At 27.8% G+C, this 23376-nt stretch overlaps 4 protein-coding genes across 23 annotated transcripts in view; 1 reads left to right on the top strand and 3 right to left on the bottom strand.

The window, feature by feature from the left end:
• Positions 1-4: 4 nt before the first annotated feature.
• Positions 5-4234, bottom strand: LOC108004167 (uncharacterized). The gene is made up of 11 exons (XM_017066875.3): positions 4090-4234; positions 3512-3628; positions 3194-3435; positions 2749-3123; positions 2392-2572; positions 2038-2253; positions 1754-1919; positions 893-960; positions 728-816; positions 318-658; positions 5-239 (listed from the first exon to the last, which is right to left on the bottom strand). Exons 1-11 carry the CDS (start codon positions 4144-4146, stop codon positions 115-117), a joined length of 1977 nt encoding a protein of 658 aa, XP_016922364.2. The 5' UTR covers positions 4147-4234; the 3' UTR covers positions 5-114.
• A 108-nt stretch (positions 4235-4342) lies between these two features.
• LOC108004166 (nucleolar protein 10) lies at positions 4343-7909 on the bottom strand. Its single transcript, XM_028669907.2, has 11 exons — positions 7686-7909; positions 7553-7598; positions 7259-7473; positions 7049-7185; positions 6752-6964; positions 6414-6642; positions 5907-6326; positions 5543-5834; positions 4825-5047; positions 4588-4684; positions 4343-4513 (listed from the first exon to the last, which is right to left on the bottom strand). The coding sequence occupies exons 1-11, from the start codon at positions 7749-7751 to the stop codon at positions 4412-4414; spliced, it is 2040 nt and encodes a 679-aa protein (XP_028525708.1). The 5' UTR covers positions 7752-7909; the 3' UTR covers positions 4343-4411.
• A 449-nt stretch (positions 7910-8358) lies between these two features.
• Positions 8359-13833, top strand: LOC108004173 (profilin). 2 transcript variants are annotated; one of them, XM_017066886.3, is made up of 3 exons: positions 8359-8667; positions 12114-12383; positions 13225-13833. In XM_017066886.3, exons 1-2 carry the CDS (start codon positions 8557-8559, stop codon positions 12381-12383), a joined length of 381 nt encoding a protein of 126 aa, XP_016922375.1. In that variant the 5' UTR covers positions 8359-8556; the 3' UTR covers positions 13225-13833. The 2 variants fall into 2 exon arrangements, with proteins under 2 accessions (XP_016922375.1, XP_016922376.1); XM_017066887.3 differs by having other exon boundaries at positions 8360-8667; positions 12114-12395.
• A 2605-nt stretch (positions 13834-16438) lies between these two features.
• The window catches only part of LOC108004170 (uncharacterized), a 34992-nt gene continuing 28054 nt past the window's right edge, over positions 16439-23376 (bottom strand). For 5 of the 19 annotated variants that reach the window (XR_009830775.1, XR_009830770.1, XR_009830771.1 and 2 more), the window contains exons 13-16: positions 22642-22704; positions 21442-21716; positions 20905-21239; positions 16439-20681 (exon numbers count right to left, since the gene is read on the bottom strand). Coding sequence is in view for 4 of the 19 variants with exons in the window: in XM_062078053.1 (XP_061934037.1) it covers positions 22496-22704 (209 nt within the window). In the remaining 15 variants the exon portion in view is untranslated. Of the gene's footprint in view, positions 21240-21311; positions 21717-21770; positions 22705-23376 lie in introns of those variants that run through there. The other 14 variants (XM_062078052.1, XM_017066881.3, XM_062078054.1 and 11 more) reach the window with 9 other exon arrangements.

Raw genomic sequence — 23376 nt, 5'->3', positions numbered from 1 at the left:
TGAATAACTTTGCATTTAAACATTTAATTTTATGTCATATCATTAATCTGAAATATTTACAAGTTAGAAATTAAATAAATTAAATATTTTACATAATTTTGGACATTATTTATTTTATTTTGTACTTTCATCTTGATGATTTGACTCCTTGATATTCATTTCCAATTTTCTTTTCTTAGCTCGTATATCTGCTAATGTTTGTTCTATACTTCTTTGATCTTTCTTATTTTCACTAGGAACTAGAATAAATTTTAATTAATAACTAAATATATTTAAGATATATATATGTATATCTAATAACATAATTGTTTATTTACCACAACCATAACTACTATTAGCTTCTGTTTTCCTAGCTGCTTCTAGAGCAGCTTCCTTTCCAATTAAATGTTGATATTTATCTTTATAATAACTATTTGGTACAAAGTTATCTTTTCGTTTCTTAGGTTTAGTAGCAGCTTCTTCCTCTTCTTTGGCTCGCCTTTCTCTCTCCTCTATTAATCTTTTTGCTATTTCTTCGTTCCATTCTTCTCCTCTGCGAAGTGCATTTAACTGATCTTCAGATGGAGCATGTTCCCTTTTAAAAATCACAATATGACGGTCAATGCCTTCTTCACCAAATGAATATGCCCATATATTTGCTACTTCAGCAACATCATGTCTATAACATAATAAAATATCAAGAGATTATATTATTGATAACATTGAAATGATTGTTTGTTTTATATACATTATACTCCTATAAATTTGATCCATTGGTGGAAATTTGTATTCCTTTGCATTGTCATCTTGAAGAAATTTATTAATTTTCTCTTCTACCTGAATTAACATAAAAGAAATAATATACATATAACCTCATTTAATAGAAATTGAGATATAGACGCAAAGTTTAAACCTTTTCTCGGAAAATTTTTAATCTTTCAGCTTCTGCTTTTTGATGTTTCTGATACTCTTCTTTTTGCTCTATGTAATAAAAGTTATTTTATAAATATCAAAATAATTAATTGATCAATTATAATATAGGTTAATTATTTTAACTAACTTTTCATTAAAGCTTTTTGTCTGTCACTAATTGTAGGAGGTTTATCCATTGAATTAAGAATAGATCCTAGTAAATCCATGATTTTTATGTATAATGAATTGAAATAAATTTGCATATACGAAATGAAAAAGTTTCGGAAACAGATTTTTCCTTATTGCGTTTAGTTTTATCAGACGCAACAGCACGATAATACTTAGCAAATTCTCAATGTATTAACCAATGACAATTGATTTCATACAAATATACTATTGGCTTAATACTCATTAACAAAAACAAAAAAGATATGATATACATTAATTTAATGATAATATTTATTAAATAAAAATAATCAAAAAAGATTGAAAATAAATTAGATATATTTATTATAATAAATATACATATTTAATTATATGTAGAATTTAATAAAAAGTTAATAATTCAATGTTAATTTTTTTTTTAATATAAGTTTTCTCTTTGAATGTAAATAATGATTAATTTAAATTAATTTTAACATGAATTATAATTTTGAAATTTCTAGATAATGAAGATATAAATGTTACTCTGATTTAAAATATGATCAATTACATATATATATATATAAAATGAAAAATATACAAAAAAATATTTGATATAATTAGATTTATCAAAATATAAAAAATAATTAAAAAAATTGACATTGTCCTAATGTAAGGATTAAGATACTGCCTATAGTTAGGAGAAGACAAAGGTATCTACCCGTAATTGGTACTCTGAAGAGTTTGGCGCACATTTTCAATGACGATGTGTACAAAAGTATAGTATCAAGGTCTTCACCCGGAGTGCTTTGATATACGAATGGTCTAATTCGTACTTCGTGTCCGATACTTTGAATCATAGAACAAGCAGCAGTTAAACGAGCTGCCTATTAAAAAAACAAAAGAAGTTCAAATGTTTTTTCTTCATTTTGAATTTTCGAATTTTTAAATATCAAGTATATCAGTGTTTATTTTGATGTATTTATTTTTTATACATAAACATACCTGAATAAAAGGAGCTATTGATATTAAAATCCAAAGAATTACATTTATTATACCAATCCAAGTGACATGATTATTTCGTATATCACTATTATCGTACTGAAGCAACCAAACAATACTAGTGGCTGCCCATGATAAATTTACAATTGTATAAATACATACTGCTAATCCTAATTCATCATTGAAATATTTCAATAATTTTTTAAATTCACTAATTTCCTGTAAAATAAATGCAAAGACCTGAATTGTATTCTTCTTCTTTTTCTTATTCTTCTTTTTGTTTTTAATTTTTTAATTTTAATTTTTTTTTATTAATTATAAACTAAAATAGTTATTTATAAAAATAGATATACAAACCCTCATCCAATCAATAGGAGATAAAGTATGATAAAGTAATTTTCCACGAAGGAAATATAAATGCGCTAGTAAAAGTTGCCCTTGCAAACAATAGCTGGTAATAATTGTTCCTTGAACCATATCATGCCATAATGTACAGACAATTAAAAGTATTTTTAATATTATTTTAACTTGATTTGGACTATACATAAAATAAATTTGGAAGAAATATAAATAATTTTAATAATAAAATATGAAAATAATTACTTTAAATGAAATGTTTTAAAATATGTAATTAAATATAGTTTAAAAATGAAAAAAAAATAAATTTTAATTATTATATTTTATATTAAGCAAAAATTTTATGTAGAAAATTACCTGTATTCTAACCATTGAAATATAATATTTTCTTGGGCCATTAACACATTTACTGTAATTAATGCCATAATTATCCATACAAGACTCAATGCTATAAATAACCATAATATCCATACAAGTTTTCTCTGATTTCCACGATTTGCAGGATTAGATGATAAAAGAAATGCTCTTTCCATTAAATTTTGTAATTGTTCATTTTCTTTAATTCGAAATAGATATATAGTGTATAAGTATGCAATTAAATGTAAAATACTGGGAACTAAATAACTAAATATAACATTTCCATAGCAAATAACTTTTTCTGAATGTTGCTTATTGATGGATGTCATTTGAAATTTCAAAGGCATTGTTTTATAACAAAAGCCTCTATCTCTCCTTAATTAAAATTAATTACTTAAATATTTAATAAAAATCATAATAAAAATACTATATTAGATATTATTACCTAAAACATGCCATATATTGTAAAATATATCCAATGCACATAAATATTGTGACCTGCAAAGTATGAAGATTTGCAAAAATGCAATAATAAGAGCATCGTTGTGAATCATCACTATTCATTGGTTTTAAACCCATTATTCCTAATAATGTTAAATATGGTTTTAATATTTTATGTTTACAATAATGAAGTACTGCAGATGTGTTTAATATTTCAAAATTTGGCATTTCTGTGATTTCACCAACCTATCAAGAGATAAAAATTATAACTTATATACATATATATTTATATACTAAAGTGAAAAATATTAAATAATCTTACTTCTGTACTTTGCATTTGTAAATCTGATAATCCAGATGGTGTAGATTCTTGCACTGTTTCTTCATGATTTTGTTGAGGAGGATCTTTTCCATTCTTTGATTCATTATGTGAACTTGCCTGTAAAGAAAAACAATCAGAATATAATTAAAACATATAAAATTTTGTTATTTTAATATATTTAATATATTTGATTTTACAATATTAGAAAATTATTAAATCATTTATAATTGTTAAAAAAAAGAGTTAAAATAACAATATAATTATATATTTTTAATTAATGATTTAAATGTAAATGTAGATAAATCAAAATAAACAATACTTATTATATTATAATATTTATTATATAATAAATTATAATAAATAAAAAGTAAAAATCATTTTGGATTTCTTTTTAAACGAAATATAAACTAATTTAAACTCTTTAAATAAATTAAGTATTAATTTTATAAATTAAAATTTAATAATACATCTACGATAAAATCGTACGATATCATATTATATTTATTATATTATGTGATAATCTATATATATAATTAATAAAAAAAAAAGAATTAAATTAAATATGATACAAAACTTACTAATGTCATTTTTCTTGACAAACGAATACGATACTTTTGAACTTGAAAAGAAAACATTTGTATCACTATTTCGTATGATTCACCCTAATGTATGAATTTCATTATATCACTCTTTTGAGATGACACTTCACCTCTGTCAAGATATCTACATACATCGCGTCAAAATAAATTATTTTATTCAATCTATAACTAACTTCTAGTACAGGATGATACTAAGGAATATAAGAATTGTTCTTCAAAATAACAATGATAATAATATAAAGATATTTTTATTTAAAAAAAAATAATTATTTAATATTTAATAAAATAATTACAATAAGTATTAACGTTTCATCCTTTTCAAAATTCCTGCTGGTCTTAATAGATGTTTATATCCTTCTCCATGTCTCTCCACATGTAACTTTCTTCGTCCTGTTTGTTTATTCTATAAATAAACAGAGAGATATAAGAATAGATTATATATATATCTTTTCAAAGTATGTGTACATGTATATATACCTTTCCACTAATAAAAGTTATTTCTTTGTTTCCACGAGAAGCAGAAATTTTAATATCATCAGTTTCATAATTCTTTAATCTTTCTCCTAAAGTAGTCCTAAAAAAAGAATAATAATAATGATAACAATGATAAAAAAAATTCAGAAGTTTATATTAGATATTTAGAAATCAATATTTTTAATCATATATATATATATATATATATATATATATACATATATATAATAATATACATACTTGTTTTGTTTTTTTGCTACAGGCTTTGCATCTTTGAATTCTACATTCTCTTTAATTTCATAAAGTTGAGGTTCATTCTCAATATGTTCATCATTATTTTCTTTTATTTCTTGTTTTTCATTCTTCTTTATCAATCGGTATTGATTTTTCACTTCTTTAACCCATAATTTTTCATCTTCTGAACTACTATCATCATGGATAAAACTTTCATCTGAACTATTATCTAAAAATATAAATTTTCTTATTAAATTAATTAAATACTATTTTTATTCCATTCAAATCAGTTTTCCAATACTTAATCTAGATTTCATATCTATCAAAATTGATAATATAATGTTCCAAGTAAAAATTAAATGATTTCAAATAGTATACATTTAATGTAATTTTATGTTTAATATAGAGAATATATGAAGATTAATTGTTTTTTCAAATAATATCATATAATTTCTTATATTAATCGATATGCAAATATATGTATAGATTATTGTTCTCTAAAATAAAATAAAAAATATTGTTTTCTAAAATAAAAAAGAATTCTCTTATCATTACTCTTTGAAATTATTCTATTCTATTCTCTCTTTTTAAAACATTTTTTAATATTATTCAACAATTTTGTAGATTTTCAAAAATAAATAATTTAATTTTAAAAATGGAACAATATATATGTAATATATATATATATATATATATATAATAAATATATTTATATTCATATAACCATAATGTTCGTTTTCCACATCATCAATTTCTATTCTTTCTTCTATTTCTTTTTCAGCTTCTTTGGCCTTTAGTTTCTTTGCCTTGCTCTTATTGAGTTGTGAAATGACAGGATTTAATAATAAGTATTCTTCTGAAGTTTTGTCTACTTGAAAATCTGGATTAGTAAACAATTGTTTGAAACGTTCATCTGTTAAAAGATTAGAAGAACTTTTTCTTTTTTTTTTCTCATTTGTTTCATTATCCATTAATTTTAATGCAAGTTCTTTATTTACAATTGGTATTTTTTGAATCTATAAATACATATAAATATATATTAAAAACATCACATAAATTATATTATAAAGTAATAAAGTATTCAATACCTGTACTCTATTGCTGCAAGTTTCTTCTATTTTTTGTTGTATTTTTTTCTTTTTATATTGTTCAAATTCAAATGGTTTCATTACATCTCTTGCTTTTCTATATAATCGCATATCTATGAAGTAACCATGCATGTAAGCTCTAAGAAGATTGGTGCCTTTTAAATGTGAAAGACCTAATTCATCTAAATCTTTCTCAGTTATAAATTTATAATCATCATAAATTATTTCATAATTTAATTCTTCTAGTTCTTCTGTAAGATTATCCAAAAAACTGCACCATGAAGGAGCTGGACCAAGACTTGGAACATAGAATGTTTGCATTTTTGTATGTTCATTAGCAATTAAGAGCATTCCTGTGTTTGGTATAATACACATATCGTTAAAATCATGTTGTGCTTCTATAGATGTATATAATTTACCCTAAAATATTATTTTAATATTTAAAAATAAATACTATTGTTATGTATTATTTTCTTTTTTATATATTGAATCACAAATTTTATTTACACTATTTTTTTCCCATATTTTTACTATGGAACTATCCATAGAATAAACTATATCCATTTTCTTATGGAATTCAACATTTTTAATAGGTAAACCATACATATGATCTTTTATTAAAAATGGTTTGTTTGAACGAATATCATATAATAAGACTTGTCCAGTTGATGTACCCACTCCAAATGTTAAACTTCCTTGAAATTTTAAACTAGTTATTGCAGGAATTTTTTCTAATCTAAATAATAATAGAATAAAAATTTTATTGTTATAAAACAAATATTATTATAAAAAATATATTTTAAAATATAGTATATATAAAATTATTGATATAATGTATATCTTACTTATTATCTTGATTAATACAATGCAAAGCACAATCCAAAGTACCAACTTTATTTCTAGCACGAGGATCCCATGCTTCTATTGTTCCATCTTCTGTTCCAACAACAAGAAGATGATGTATAGGATTTATTTCACATTTATTTAATGATGATGCCTCTGTTAAAAAAGACTGTAAAAATTGTCCTCTTTCAAGATTTATTCTGTAAATTTCGTTACTGTAACATATACATATTACAAATTAATGAAATATATTTACAATCTTAACTAAAAATTATAACTCAAAATATTATGCACCAAACCTATCTCCTACAACAAAAATATCACAAGATGGATAATGATATTTCATATCTCTTCCAAAACGAGGTACTCTAAGTATGTAATATTTTCCATGAGCAACATGAAATTGAATGCTTCTATCACAACAGAGAAATATTAACTAAAAATAAAAAAATAATTAAATATTATATTTAATTATGAGAATATAATATATATACAATATAAATACATACTTTACTATAATCATCTGATAGTATTTCAAAAGCAATAGCTTCAGAATCAAAACATCTTTCAAACTTTAAAGATAAATTCTTTACATCAAAGCATTTAACACGTGGTTTATATATACCTGTTGCTAAAATATATTGTCCATCATTTGTAACTTTGATAGAAGTACTAACACCAGGCATATCAAAATCTTGAATAAGTTCAATTCGACGTCGTATATCTATTATAATATTATGATTACATATACATTTTATCATATTATTATTTATTACATTTGATAAAACATTCATGAAACTTACCAATATTTTTCTTTAATAAAGCACGTCTTTTTCGATCAGATAACCACTAAAAAAAATTAAATGATGAAATGATGGAAATTAATATGTAGTTATACGATAATATATTTAAAACAATGAAAATAAAAAGATTTACCTCTGGAAGAGATTTTCCAGCACTTAAGTTATATATTTTTACATTGTTTGGACAAGATACTTGCATTTTGAAAAGAGATTTAATAAAAATCTAAAATCTATCAAATTTATTATTCATATTATTTAAAATTAATTAAAAATTAAATAAGCAAAGCACGTGTATAATGTTTCTTCAAAGCAAAAATGTGTATACATATATATAAATATATATCATGAACCTATGTATATATATTTTTAAAGAAAGATGTCGCTATAATGTTCTTTGTTCTATATAAAATAAAAAGAATGGTAAAGAACAAATGTTAATAAATTAAATAATAGTCATTTTGATTATTGTTTTATTAATTGAAAAGTATCAATTTCAATATAAAAAAAATTAAAAATATGTTAAATTAGCATTTGAAATCGATATATATATATGTATATATATATATATATATAGTCGTATAAAAGTATAAAAGAATAGGAAATAAAAATATTCTATAAAACAATAAAAATATTAAATAAAAATTGTATCATTTAATGTTAAATTTAAGAAGAGAAAAAAAGATATGAATATATAGTTTTCATCAAAATGAGAAAAAAATTCATTCTGGTTTTTACATATTGATTGCAAAATCTATAAGTTGGCACAACTGTATAGTCAATTACCGGCCGGTCATCAAGAGTGGGGGAAATACGATCATCGGCACCCGTGAGTCTGGAGGGGCCAAGAGGGGTCGCTACAAACCACGAAGAGACGAGAGGAGGGGCAAGAGAGAAGTGTGGCCGGCGTTCAGCGCATATAGGTAGTCGTGAGAAGAGTCAGTCGGTGACGGGTAGTGTCTTTAGTGGCGTGGTGAACGATTGAATTGAGCCGCTTGTGTTAAAAAATGAGCTGGCAGGATTACGTTGACAAGCAGCTGCTCGCGTCTCGGTGTGTTACCAAAGCTGCGATTGCAGGACACGATGGCAATCTTTGGGCAAAGTCTGAAGGCTTCGAAGTGAGTATATCATTCGACTAATGTCTCGCAAGCTTATTATTAGCTAGGCGACAAGAGGGAAAGTACGCACTGAATATATCTTGAAGAAATTTAGATATATAATAGCAGTAGCTTGTATTTGATATTTTTTATTTCTTTTGATTTTTCTTTAAGTATTATTCACAGCAAGTATCGAATATTTTCCATTTATTCAGATTCCAATCGCGTAGAATTGGATATATTTAGTATATAATATATTAATATGTAATGTATGTATTTATTCATAATAGAATTTTATGCGTGTTGGTTAAGTACATACAAGTTTTAATATATTTTATTGGAACTGAAGAGAATTTTACAAAATAACATATATATATATATATATATATATATGTATGATATATATACATATATATATATATACATATACATGAATATATATATATATGTATATACATACACATATATATAATACATATAATACATATAATAATAAATTTATCATAAATAATAATACCGCGTAATCATTAAACAATTAGTTCTTCCAAAACAAAGAAATATACATTCTCTTGTGTTTAATAAATAGCAAAAATCGTTCAAGTTCCGCGTGTTGACCCGGCATGATTGTTCCCTCGTGTTAGCGACGCCGGTTAGATCGTTTAATAGTCCAAATTAAATTGTGAGATATAGTTGAAATTCATTATTATATAATCTATAACAATATTTGACATTTTTGAACGTCTCCAGAATTTTGTCCACCGCCCAAATATGTCTGCAGCAAAGAGCCGGCCATCGTAGATGGTAATATTACTGAATCGATTGAAAAAACTAGTAATAGAATGAGTAAATGGATATATTTGTCTAAAAATTTAAAAAAAAAAATTCACTTGATATATTTAAAAAAGGAATCTGACAAGCTAGGGTGTGGCAATTTTTACTACAGAAAATTTTGCCTGGTCGAACTTGAATGGTTTTCGACTACGTTTAACATGGCTGCCTGCCGGGCACGTTGCCACTGCCGCCCATAGAAATGGTGGCTCTTATTCTCAGTGGTGGCTTCTATTTTTTGTTGAAACTGATTCATGCTTAAAATTTTTTCATTAGTTACAATGCACAGTAGCGAATATCTGAGAACCAACGAAAATTTGAACATTGATGTTTGTTACGAAGCATGACTCATTTCGGAAACGATTCTCTGTTATCAAAAGACGTATGTATATATATATATATATATACACACACATACACACACACATATATATATGTATATATACGTAGAAACGCCTACGTGTATGTTCGATGCATCAATTTTCTTTCTCTTCTTTTTTCATGTCCTTAAAATATTTGTTGAATAAGTAAAAAATGAAATAAAGATTTTATTATGTATATGACATACGTCATATGAAAATTTGTATTTTATATAATTTAAATTTTCAAGTATTATCTTAATTATTTAAGTATATTTAATAATTAAATTTATTTAAATAATCAAGATTTTGATATTTTATATTTTTTCTTCATTAAAATTCTAAGTTTAATATTAGAAAAAAGGATCAGGGACAGTTCTAGAAAAGTTGACTCTGATCGACGCGCCATCTGCATTACATTTAAAAAACTTTTATGATCATGTCGGTAAAATTTAAGAGCCTTGAATTAGTCGTGTTAGTGAAATGAAATGATAGAGGTCAGTTAAGAATATTGAGAAAGTTTGAATAAGTGGATACAGATATGGAGAATTTATAGTTGATAATTATAGTTAATTTCTTTGAATGTTTATTTAAATTTTGATAAGTATATTATAAATGCATTATAAAATCTTTTTTTAAAAAATTTTTTTTTATTTTCATTAATCAATTAATAACATATTATTTAATTTTAAGATTATTCGTATAATTAATCATGATTTTACTATATTTGAAAATAGCCATCTTGAATTATGAGCAAAATTAAAAATTAATTTTGAAAATATATAATTCACAAATGACAAAATTTCTATCAAATGAATAAGCACTTTAATGTTTCTGGGAAAGAATAGCAATGCAAGAATGAAGCGTGTTCGGTTACAAGGTAAAGCAGTTCTTTCTTGATTTCAAAGAAAGGTTCTATGCGGAGAGACGGTAAAACGTAAAGATAAAGGTCGCCAGCTGCACCGTGGCCTCGCACGCGCGCACACACTTTCCGGTTACGAATGCCAAAATGGCGATGCCGGCCGGGCAGCAACCTCCCACAGTACCGTACATGAAATCGCGAAATGGTCGTTTTGGCGCCCAATCAAATTTCTAATAAAATCTTGTTATTTCATTTTACTTCTAATTTTAATCGTTTATTTATTTGGAATCTACATCATCTTGAAAACATAATATCATTTAATTAAATATTTTAATAATTAGATCACAAGATAATTATTAAATAAATAGAAATTTACTTAAATTAAAAACTTGAAAATAAATGAAAAAAAGGAAAAGAATAATGTTTATTTTTATCTTGAGATGAATTTTTAATATTATTATTGTTGTAACAATAAATATATGATAACAAATTTTTGGATAACAAAGACTATATTTAAATTTTTATTCTAAATTATAGTTTAAATTTTTAAAAAATTTTTTCATTAAATACTCGATATAATAAAAAATAAGCAATTATTATTATATTTTTTCTTCTAGTAATTATATTTTATTTAAATATTTTTTTGATAGATTTGTATGTATAAATATATATATTTAAATAATTTTAAAAAAGAATTCTTAAAGTATGATAAGCAAATTGTTTTTTAAATATTCCAATTATATTTATTTTTTCGTTAACAGAATCTTATTAAAGATGATATAATTATTTAAATGAAATTAAAACAGCATTGTTTTTCAATATCGATATTAATTTTTATTAAACGTTACAAAATTGAATTCTATCATTTATAAAGTAGATAACGATTTAAATGTATATTATAATTTTTCTTATAATAATATAAGACAAAAATTATAAAAAATAATTATAAATATAAATATTTTTATTAACATGATATATTTGTAATTATATATCGGATATATATACATACATATATTTCTAGTACAATTAAATTAAATATATTGTAATTATATATAATATATATTAAACTTTTTCGTTGTATGATATAAAAAAATGGATTTCTATGAATATTATAAATTAAATACAGATACAAATTAAATTGAAATTCATAAAAGCACAATATAATGTAAAAAAATATATAAAATTATTTTTATATTATATATTATAAAAATATTTAATATTATTTATTTTTATTGGTGCAATTGTTAATTTTCGTTAAAATATTATTATGAAATTAAAACTGAGAATAAAACAGAATAATGTGTTTAAATATATTAGACATAATAATTTTTATCATTTTCATCTAATTTTGATTTTATTTAATTACTTTATTTCAATTTATATTAAGTCAACAAACATGTGACAATTTGTATGTATAGGTAAGTAAAGAGGAGTTGACGAAATTGGTCCAGGGATTTGAAGAACAGGATATTTTGACGTCGTCGGGTGTTACCTTGGCCGGCAACAGGTACATTTACCTGTCAGGTACGGATCGAGTGATAAGGGCAAAACTTGGAAAAGTCGGCGTCCACTGCATGAAGACGACGCAAGCAGTAGTTGTCTCTCTTTACGAAGATCCTATACAACCACAGCAAGCCGCATCGGTCGTTGAAAAACTTGGGGACTATCTTGTGTCCTGCGGCTATTAGGTTAGTATATACGTATGTATCATTTGAGTATGGTGTTTAGCATTGAATTTTTGTTACGTTTGTAGAGTAGTTTCTACGATATAATTGCGACGAAATAAATTAAAGCATTAAGTAGCGGCACCGATTAATAATTGTGTAACATACAGAAGTAGCATTTTATGCTTTTCGATAGAAAGATTGAACTAAAATTGAAAGTATATGAAAGTATGTTAAGCAATCCTGAGCTTAAGTTTTGAGTTCATATAACGTCAATTTGCTTGAACACATAAATGTTTCATATTTGATTTTACAATCTTATAATAAAAGATTATTTATAAAGAATTTTGAACGTGAATCCATATAAATTTTCATAAAATAAATAAATAAACGGTGAAATTCATAAATTTTTTTCACACATGAATAAAAAAATATACGTATAAGTATATAAGTCATTTTCGCATAATTTTAGTCGACCACTTTGGTTCGATGTATCAGTTTGCAATGATGACTAATCATAGACTTACGCTGTCCCTCGTTCATGAATTGCGCGTGTATGTTGCGAAGTACGGATAAATATTTCTTCTTTAGTTAAAAAAATGAACAATGTAAGAACAATATAGAAGTACTTTTTTACATTATAATATTTTTTAAAAATAATGAAATAAGAAGTAGCGATATGATCGATCAAATATGAGACATAAAATTTTTCAATTGAATGAAAAGTAACTTAATAAAAAATACAAAGTTCTAAATTTTTAATGTTTTTTTCTTTTTTGTTTATATCAAATAAGTAAAGATTATACAACGAAATTAACAGTAAAGCATTTCCCACATTTTTTTCTTTTTCTTTTTTTTGTTTCAGTAACCTCTGGGACCCAACATAAATATCTAATATTAATATTAAACGATCGATTATTTTAATGAACAGCGAATGGAATGCGTCATGCCGCACGAGTCGCGCCGGAACTGCCGCAAGCTTGCCGCGCGACATTCGATGAAAAGCAACAACTACATCAGCAACAACACCAGCAACACAGCTATCATATTCCAGTCGTCGTTCTCTCCTCTTCGATTCGGCTGGTCGACGTTCGAGGAACAGATGCAAGCGCTCATACATATGCGCAATAATTTTTGAAAAAACTCATAGGCATTTACTTGAAAAATGATCGCGCAAATTGTAATCAATGAGGTGCGGTCTTTTCATTGTTTTTGTTTCGAAAGTAGCACTTATGTTTTGAATTTTTATTCCAATGTGTATTTACAATCGAGATGTCAATATTAACGACAGAATTCCAAAAACTTCGATGAAGAGAAAAAAAATGCTTTTTTACAATTGAATAAAAAGAAAGAATAAAAAAAGAAATGAAAAAAATACAAACTGAAAGTATATGCAGTTTTACATTTATATGCTCCATATAAACAATAAATATTTACTTAAAAAGTGATAGTGACTGGGGATAGATCAAATAAAGAATCTTTCATTTGCGAATGATCGTGTGTCGATTCGTCGATGGAGAGAAAAAATACACAAGAAGCATGCATTAAATATAAGAAATAATGATAATAAATAATAGTAAACTATTGCGTGTTAGATTTACAGTCTTTGTAGCGAATGAAAGGATATTAGAAATGGAGAGAAAGAGTGAGCGAAATATGAAAAGGATGAAAGAAAAAGAAAGAGAGTGAACGAACGCGAGGAAGCATGTTAGAGAAAGTTTAAAGGGATAGAAACTAAAATTGGAAAGGGCGTAAAAGAAAAAATGAATGATCGAGTAAGAAAGAGAACGTGCGAATGAGAATAATAAGGGAAAAAGGGAGGTAGCATGAAAGGATTGATTTTTAAGGATTGAACGGCAAGAATCGTGAAACGGAAACAAGGAGCGGTTGTCTAAAGGTATGTTGGAGAGCGCAATAGAGGTACAATATCGATGATAAAGAACAAGAAAAAGAAATATGTAAAAGCGACTACGTCGATAAGATAGTGACGGTAAGGAGGACGGTGCGGACGGTGCAGGCAAACGTGCGGCAGAGGGTGAAAAGGCGTGGATTGATACAATCCTGGCCACCTCCCTCTCCCAGATCGATACAACCCTTTTAACTATTTACTCTCTTTAATATTGCTATGTGTAAGAAAAATAAAACAAACTGACAAGAGATGTGTCATTTATCGAGAAAGAAATAGAGAGGAACGGGGATGAGAACTGGAACGAGAGTCGAAGATATACACCAAGATAATATAAATATATAAATATGAATGACATTCGAGCGCGCGTGGCATGCATACAGAACACAAAATATGATTGCAAAAATTGAAAGAACTATACACGGAACGGAGTATAATTGAATTGTTCGATCTTCGTATTTTCGTTTATTCTTATATTTTTATTTTTCTTTCTTTTTAAATGATCGATATTTCTTAGCACAATTTTTTATCAAAGATAATATTAATGTGGAACTAGTTAAAAATTAAATATATTAAAATGCAACGTTGAAATTTGGATCTATTAAGCATTTAAAAGAATAGATTCCTTTGACCGTGTAAATGTTTCTCATTCGATTAATGCAGTCTTATATACGAGTTACATCAAGAAATACCCCCGCAGTCATACAGATGCGTTCACGCGTTACACATACACACGCCCATATACATGACATACATACATCTAATACACGATACTGCTACCATTTATTATTACTGTAATATTATTGCTACTATTATTACTATAACTGATTGCTTGTCGATTCGGCTGGCGTCAAGCAGCAACCCAAACTACTATGTAACGATTTTTATTGATAACAAAATAAGGAATAAACATTGAAGTAATAATTGTAATAAAAGGTAACTCCCAGGCGTCGTTGAAATATTCGCATCTGCCTCATACTTTTAACTTTTCCTTTTTTGTTTGGAAAAGGAATGATATATTTTGATCCTTTCATTTTATATAAAATCATCGTATTTGAGACCAACGATGCGACTACTATATTTTTCGTGCTTTATTAAACCACTCAATGGCCGATAAACACTTCGACTTTTTAAGAATGTATAACGGAAGATGGTCGACATTATGGTTCGGACAGGAAAAGCAGAAATAGAAAGCAAAAGCTAGTATATTGGGCGGGGAGGGGGAGGGGGAGGGGGGTGAGCGAGTGAGGGTGATGGGTGCGCGCGTGAACGCGCGCGCCTGTGTGTATAAGAGAGAAAGAGAGAGCGAGGGATACATTTTTGGTCGGTTAAAATTAGATATAACTTTGTAAAGCCGATATACTTGCTCTTAAGATTTTTTTGCATATGTCGATAAGAATCTTCGGAACCATAACACGAATAATGTTTAAAAAAAAAATAAATTTGTATAAAGCGGTGTAACGGAGCGTGTTTTGTTTCCATTTATTCATTTATTTCAAATACATTCATAATAATATTTATCGTGGAGTTTTTTTGCTTCACCACCAGATATATAGTCGTAGTGGTATATATGATAAAAACCGCATTCTTCCGTCCATGAATGCGATTAAATCAACTTACAAACAATATGTAACTTCTCGGTTTCCAACGCGTTGTTTTCGTTCCGATATATAACGATTATTCGAAATTTTATTTATTCGACATATCTTATCGGCAAGTTAGACTTACCTGTATGTGCAATAGAAAATTAGCACTATATGGAACTGATGCATTGCATCGAATGTTCCATTTTTCCGATGTTTTTAAAATAAGCCGAAGGGAGATTTCTATATAAAATGAATTTATTTGGATAAGCGAAAAAATCATTAAACAATCATTAAAAAAAATCATTAAACATTATTTTAGGTCTTCAACAGGTCCCAAACTACTTGATATTATCAGAATTTTCCTGTAATTTTTCCAACGATTAATATTTTGTTTGATTTTATTCAGAAAGAAAAAAGAAGAATATATCTACGAATATTTCCATTTTCTATTCTATTTGTTCTATATGTTACTTTATTTTGTTGAATAATTTAAATAACTTTTTTTCTTAAAATCGGGAAATAATGGGATATCCGGCATATAATATATATATATTTATGTACATGTGTACATGCATTATAACACATCATTTCATTTCATTTATAAACTGTTATTTAATTTATTGATAGATTAGAAGATTAAATAAGACTTTTTACAAAATTATCAAGAAAATTTACATAAAAATCGCTCTCGTTTACTTGCATTGATTTTTTTTCTTTTCTTAAAAAACATTACCTCTACTTATCGCGATCGAAATCGTCATATTTTATATTTTCTATCGATCAACGCCTTATAGCCTACTTTTTATCATTCTCGAAATTTATTCGATTTGTTTTGAGTAAATAATAGATGATAATCCAGATCTCTTTTCGCATACTAGAGATCGGTGACGCGTAAACCTTTGCAGTGGAAAAAATAATGCGCATAGATATATGAGATACAAACGAACATGGATGATCTCGGATAATACGTATATAATTCGAAGGAAAGGCTTGGATTGTAATTCACGGGATACGAAATGTCGTCGATATTAGTACCGAGGCGTCGAGCGCTTAATTCGTCGAACGACTTCCTAATCGTGTATTTGTAACCCTGCATTCGTATGTTGCACACTATATGTTTATTGCCATATCATTTTTTTAGTACCTTTTATTCTTGTTCTTTTCCACATCTTAAGCGATAAAGCTATTGAATTTGTACTAAAATTTTCCCCCTATCTCGTGTCAACGCGTTAATCCTTTTCCTTTCTACATAATCTAACTATACAGCATATTTACCCGAGTTTGTTTTCATTTTTGACCCGTTTTTATCCGATTTACATATACTCGCCCAGATCGCTTTCATTTAGGGAACAAAGACTAGAAAAACGATGCGCCCAACGAACCGGTCTTAACATCATGATTAATTTAAATAATGTAAATTGATAATGGCGTATGAACATCGAATCATATCGTATAACTTGTTCGGTAACTTGACTTGAATGTGCGTCGTATATATCGGTATATGGAATTTGTCAGATACAATCATGTTAGAACACATGAAAAAAGTAGATGGTACCATTAAGATAAGTCGATAATCTGTATTACGCGGTGTACAAGCGAGTATCGTATATTTCTTTCTTCGCATTTGACTCATAATTCTATCATAAATTTCTTGATTGTTCATATTTTTTTCGATTCTTTCCAAAGATTTTAATCGTTTTTTTTTTTCGGAAGAAAGAAAAATTCCCCTTTCTCATTCGTGCTTCGTTTCATGTTTACGTTTCGATATTCACTTTTCTGAATTTAATTAGATTTATTAAGTATATCTATTTCGCTTTCATACAGTTTCTCTTTATTTTAAAGAGAATCCCCATTATTATCGATAATGATTACACGATATCTGTTCTATCCATTATATCTCGATACTCAAAGAAAATAATAATTTGTATTTTTGTTTAAATCGTTGATAAAGAGAAGAAAGAGAAAGAGAAAAAAGGGACGCAGGCAAATAAAAAGAAGGAAGAAAAAATGATCATATATGATGAACAAAAAGAACAGCACTGACAAAAGTAATTGAACATGTAGGTTCACGTGCACGTACGCTTACATGCAAAATGATATAACATACCGATGTGGCGAAAATTGTTTTATAAACGTTTCATTTAAATGGCATTAAGTTTAAATAGCATTAACCTTTATTAGATTAAGTTAAAGTCTTATCAGGTAGATGTGCATGCATCTCAACGAATATGCGACAAAGCGGCCAGCGTGCTCTCGACTTTGGAACTATGCTAATAACAGCAACGTTATGCTAGTAATAGCAACAATAGCAGCAGCAGCAACAATAGCACGCGGCCGAATGTATCTCGAATGCCCATCATTCTCACAGTCCAAATTCCAACATGCGATCTTTCGTCGCGAATAGATCGCGGAATAGTTTCTCTTTATCTTCTTACACGTTCTTTTCCATGTTACACCCACAATTTATGATATTGTTATTTACAAGAATCATTATACATACATTGTAACAAGACCGCGTATTATTTTAACTGTGTTAAAATAAATAAATATATCGCGTAGGAAATGAAAACAATATCATAACCTACATTACGATTAAATAGCTTCCGCCATTTTTTTCTTTCCTTTTCTTCTTTCTTATTTCTTCTTTCCTCTTCTAAGTTATAATAGAGCCCCTTTTAACCATTAAAGCACATTCACGTCATCGCTTTCGTAAATGTTAATAAATACCTACGTACATATTATATTACGTGAAAACAATATGTATAATGCAAAATAATGTGAACAGAATTTTGCGATGAATTTAACGATTCATAGGGAATTTCTGTTTGAAAAATATTATTTTGAGAAATAAGAACGATGATGATAACGATGACGACAACGACGACGATGACGACGACGAATTTGCGTCATTAATTGGCACTTAAAACGAGAAAAGGAAAAGGAAATACATAGGAAAAGAGAAAGGAAAAAGATATTCGTTCAGCTAGTTATTTGTACATAGAATCTCGTACAAAATAGAATCTATCAAACGAATACAAAGAAATGATTTTTATATCTTTGTATATCGGCGCGAGTTTTCGATTTATTACAGGACAATCTTTGGCATTCAAGCGATTTTTCATTCGATTTTCTTTCGACTTCATTAAATATCGGAGAGGAGAACGAATGTATTATATCGATTTTCAAACTTGTATTAAATGTAATTTAAAAAGTGTTATCGTTATTATCGTCACCATTTATTACATTACTGGCTATAATCTTGCTTCTTTTTCCTTCGATATATAACATATCGAATAGAAAATTATAGATAATAATAAGTGGATAAGTAAGCAAGCAAAAAAGTAAATAAATAAATAATTCAATCGTTAATATGAAATAGCATTTTATAAAAATAATGCATTATTGTCCGCATTTCACTGCGTGTTTCAATATTTTTTTGCATGCATACAATTAAGTATTTTGGTGCTAGCATAGATTAAAGAATTAACAATGATAGTAACAACGATCATAACAACAAATTTATCATAATAATAATAATAAATAGCAGTAATAATGATAAAAATGAAATTAAAAAAAAAGAAGAAAAATACAAATAAGGTTAATCACAATGATTATTCTGATAAAAATATTAATATATCAATGATGGTAAAAATAGTAAATAAATAACGATGAGAAAGACAACAATAATGACGACATAGGTGATAATATAGTAAGATAACAATAAATATATTATAGATATTAACAAAAAAAAAAAATAATGAGAAGAGCAATAACAAGTTGATATTGCATTAATGGTAATGATAATAGTGATAATGATATGAGTAATGATATAATAAAAATAATATTTAAATGGTAACGTTGAAACTCAGAAATATTTCATTCGTATAATTACAAATTCTTTAAATAATAATAAATATGTAATACAATGTAATTTTTTTCTTTACGTTGTACCGTTATGATTTTTCGACGTGTTCATTTCGTACGCTCTCCTCTTTCTCCTTATTGCTTGTGCCATAATATATAATCTAACGCAATCTAACACGTATTGAATATTCGTGTACTCGAATACTGGATAACTTATAATTTATTACTCACTTTCTATAAACGTGCTCGCGCGTTGGATACACAAGGAAGATGATGGAAAAGAAACGCCTAGGTGACTGATGCTCGCGATCGGTCGCGACTTGTCGACCGGATGACTAACCACGATGATCGTCGATCGTCGTTGCGTCAATTAGAAAGCCGACTACTGTATTTTTGGCATTGCTAATCAAACAGCTGCCCGTTCCAAACGATTGATCTAACCTTCCACCCCGATGAGATTATTACGACTTAATCGGCGGTTACCTCTGTAAAGTAAAAGTTCCGTTCAATCGAAATCGATCTAGCAATTGGTAAAGCCATACAAGCTTGCGATTACCTCTCGATCCGAAAATTATCCAACTTTTTACCGCTCGAGATACGGAAGAGGGCGCGCGTGCGCATCTCGAAAGCGAAGCCTACGGTTATTGCGAGAAATCGCTATGGATGTCGTGTCCGTTTTCAACACTTTCGGTTCGCGTTAAAAGAAAAAAAAAAAAAAGAAAAAAAAATAATAATAATTGAAAAAATAAAGGAACAAATTTGAAAACATCGTTATTCAAATCTTTAAAATAAAAGTAAATATATATATATAACATTTATTTAAGTTGCTTACGCGATTTAATCAAACATTTTATCGAACGGCGAAAAATGATTTGATTTGAACGCCAGATGGAGATAAAATCGACACGATTCGCGCAGCATTTTACATTATTGCTTCTATTCTGTTTCACGCTTTAAAGTAAAATGCTGAAACGAACAAACGAGTTGTTGTGTGAAAGGAGCTAAACAATATATAATATACATAATACTTGTATCATGATGTAACGAAATGTAATGAGAAATGAGACTGAACGAAAAAAATAGAATGAAATAGAGAAAAGGGAAAAGAGGGTGTGGGAGAAAGATGGAGAAGAGAAGGAAAAGAAATCAAAGAGAATTGAAAAACATAAAATACGCAAAAAGATTTTACCCACGGATTGACGTAGCTTGTTGTATTCGGAGACCACTGATCGGGCGGAATAAAAGCTCGATGAAATGGACGAAAGAACGCGAACCTTGTCGCTGGTTCTACCACGAAACGGGACCGAGGCTACTGGACGATGCAGCAACAAGCACTGTGCGTCAAAGCGCTTGTAGCGACGTGTTGTCGATAATGGTGTTGTTGCCGCGATGTCTGTCGTTGCTGGTGGCCCATCACCCTACCGCCTAACCTGGGCTATTGGTTCTCCAATGAATAATGACGTGACCTCTTCCAAAAACCTTTGAAGAATCCTTTCTTTTTAGGTGCGTCCCCACACTCGGCCGCTGAAACAAAAAGATGATATGGCTCTTTCGCCTATATACATGTTTCCTTTTTCTTGTCTGCTCTTTTATTACCAAAAATCATTCTATATGAGAAAAAAATTGTTGCGGTAAGATTGCATTATCTATTGCGTTTATTTAATTTATTATATATCAAAATCCTTGTATGATTATGTCCGAGTTGGTAGTGGGGCGACGTACGTACCAAACAGCATCGTATATTTCAGCCACGTTTTTACTCTCACTATATGTTAATAGGGGAAGCGTTGGCAATTGTCTGTCGCCTGCATAATAATCAACGGTCTTTCCGGCCTTTCCTTCGAATCGACGGACGTTAAAAGCCGGCTACGATTGACGACGGATAGCCTCCCCCTCTTTTGATCAATGATAACTGACAATGAGCAGAGAAAATTGCTATTCCCATAAATGGTTATTCTTGCAAATACATTTTTTTCATCCCTTTATTCTCTTATTATCTATCTAGAAAGAAAAGTGGAAAGAAAGAGAAAAAAAAATTGTATCACGAAAATGATATATTTTTGCGATGCGAGGAGCTAGGGAGCGAGAACGAGAAAACGGTGCGTATGGATCAATACCGATAGTGTGCGGCTATGTAGCGCGCGTAATAGACGCAAACTGTTGGGTGTGTCTGATCTCTGTTACTTTGCATCTCGAGCCGTGTATCAACATTTATTGCTGCTATGATCAAATCAATAAAAATAATTTTCAAGAGCTGCATTTGTTTATAATATATAAATTGAATGGAACTTTTACGTTTTAAATCTTTTCTTATTAAATTATTTCTTTGCTCTATTTCTCTTAGTAAGAAGTTTTCAAAAATAACTAAACAATATTAATAGAACTGATGTTCAGGCTAAAAGCGAAGCGTACATTTGGCGAGAAGGGAATGGATATTTTGGAATGTCGTGTGTACGGTTATATTACACGTGTAAAGATATAAATGATATATATATATCATGTGTGTATACACATACACGCCTTATTATCAGCAATAAAATAAAAATTTAATATAAGTACATTATAAGTACATATAAGTACCTTACAAGGTTAAGCATTGGTATAGTATTGATTGGTATAGATTGAATAGTATCATACTATAATAATAATTTAAATCTTAAAATAATTATTTGATACGTAATTCAAATATCAAAATCTATAATCTTTAAATTATGGATATTTCGTATTATTGTATTATATTACGTAAAAGAAATCGAGGATTGATATTTTTCGAATTTAATTTACACCATGATTTTTTGAATCGTTTGCGTGAACTTGTAAAATGATGATACCGAGAAATTATATCGAATTGTGATACATTTCTCAAACACATTTTTTTTAATTATAAAAATCTCATATTCACTTAAATGAAAAAAAGTAAACTTACCTGCATAAGGACCACACGGTGATGCATTATCCTTCCCACCTTTTCCATCTTTGCTTCCACTTCCTAGAACAAATCAATACAAGTTTCATCTTAAGAAGATTGAAAAATAAATTCTGTTCTTTTGTTCATTGTTTCTGATTTCTGTATGTGATATATAATGAGAAATCATAGAACACTACGAGAAGCTAGCGAAAACTAAATGCGATGAAAGATAGGAAACGCGCGTATGTAGTATAAAACGATACGACTACCTGATTTGTTTGGAGGTTAATCTCCAAATAGGCGCGTGTTTCCCTTGGAAAAATTGACCAAATAAAATCGGATGGTTGCCACATGCCAAGTATGAACATGACAACGAGGACACGATATGATCTTAATGAACAGCATTTATGACCAAAATTGTGCCTTCAACGATTAGATTAAGTTAAGTTACAAAGAAGAATAAACATCGAAAAGAAAATATTCGAATAACTAAATTTCTGTCGCAAATATATACACATACATTTCTACTATAACACATTGATTCAATGATTGTTTCATAAAATTTTTATACGCGTATCTTTTTTCCATAATAAAAAAATGAAATATTTCAAAAATATTTGAAAAAATAAAATAACTGTAGAATGAACGGAACTAGACAGAAGAGATAATGACAAGAGATAGAGATAAATACATTCATAGACAAAAAGAGAGTTGAATATGAAATTATACTGCTTTGTGAATCAATAAAAACAA

Source organism: Apis cerana, linkage group LG8 (genome assembly GCF_029169275.1).
Source record: "Apis cerana isolate GH-2021 linkage group LG8, AcerK_1.0, whole genome shotgun sequence".
Classification (NCBI taxonomy): Eukaryota; Metazoa; Arthropoda; class Insecta; order Hymenoptera; family Apidae; genus Apis; species Apis cerana.
Note: the sequence above shows the minus strand (reverse complement) of the source record. Positions and strands in the feature narration are given on the sequence as shown.

Coding starts and splice junctions, on each gene's coding strand:
- LOC108004173 (XM_017066886.3), top strand. CDS start 8,557: ATGAGCTGGCAGGATTACGTTGACAAGCAGCTGCTCGCGTCTCGGTGT. Junction 8,668..12,113: donor CAAAGTCTGAAGGCTTCGAA/GTGAGTATATCA, acceptor TTGTATGTATAG/GTAAGTAAAGAGGAGTTGAC.
- LOC108004166 (XM_028669907.2), bottom strand. CDS start 7,751: ATGCAAGTATCTTGTCCAAACAATGTAAAAATATATAACTTAAGTGCT. Junction 6,327..6,413: donor AAATATGGGAAAAAAATAGT/GTAAATAAAATT, acceptor ATAATATTTTAG/GGTAAATTATATACATCTAT. Junction 4,685..4,824: donor GTAGCAAAAAAACAAAACAA/GTATGTATATTA, acceptor TTCTTTTTTTAG/GACTACTTTAGGAGAAAGAT.
- LOC108004167 (XM_017066875.3), bottom strand. CDS start 4,146: ATGTTTTCTTTTCAAGTTCAAAAGTATCGTATTCGTTTGTCAAGAAAA. Junction 2,573..2,748: donor TTTCAATGGTTAGAATACAG/GTAATTTTCTAC, acceptor TTTTATGTATAG/TCCAAATCAAGTTAAAATAA. Junction 659..727: donor CAAATTTATAGGAGTATAAT/GTATATAAAACA, acceptor ATTATGTTATAG/ACATGATGTTGCTGAAGTAG.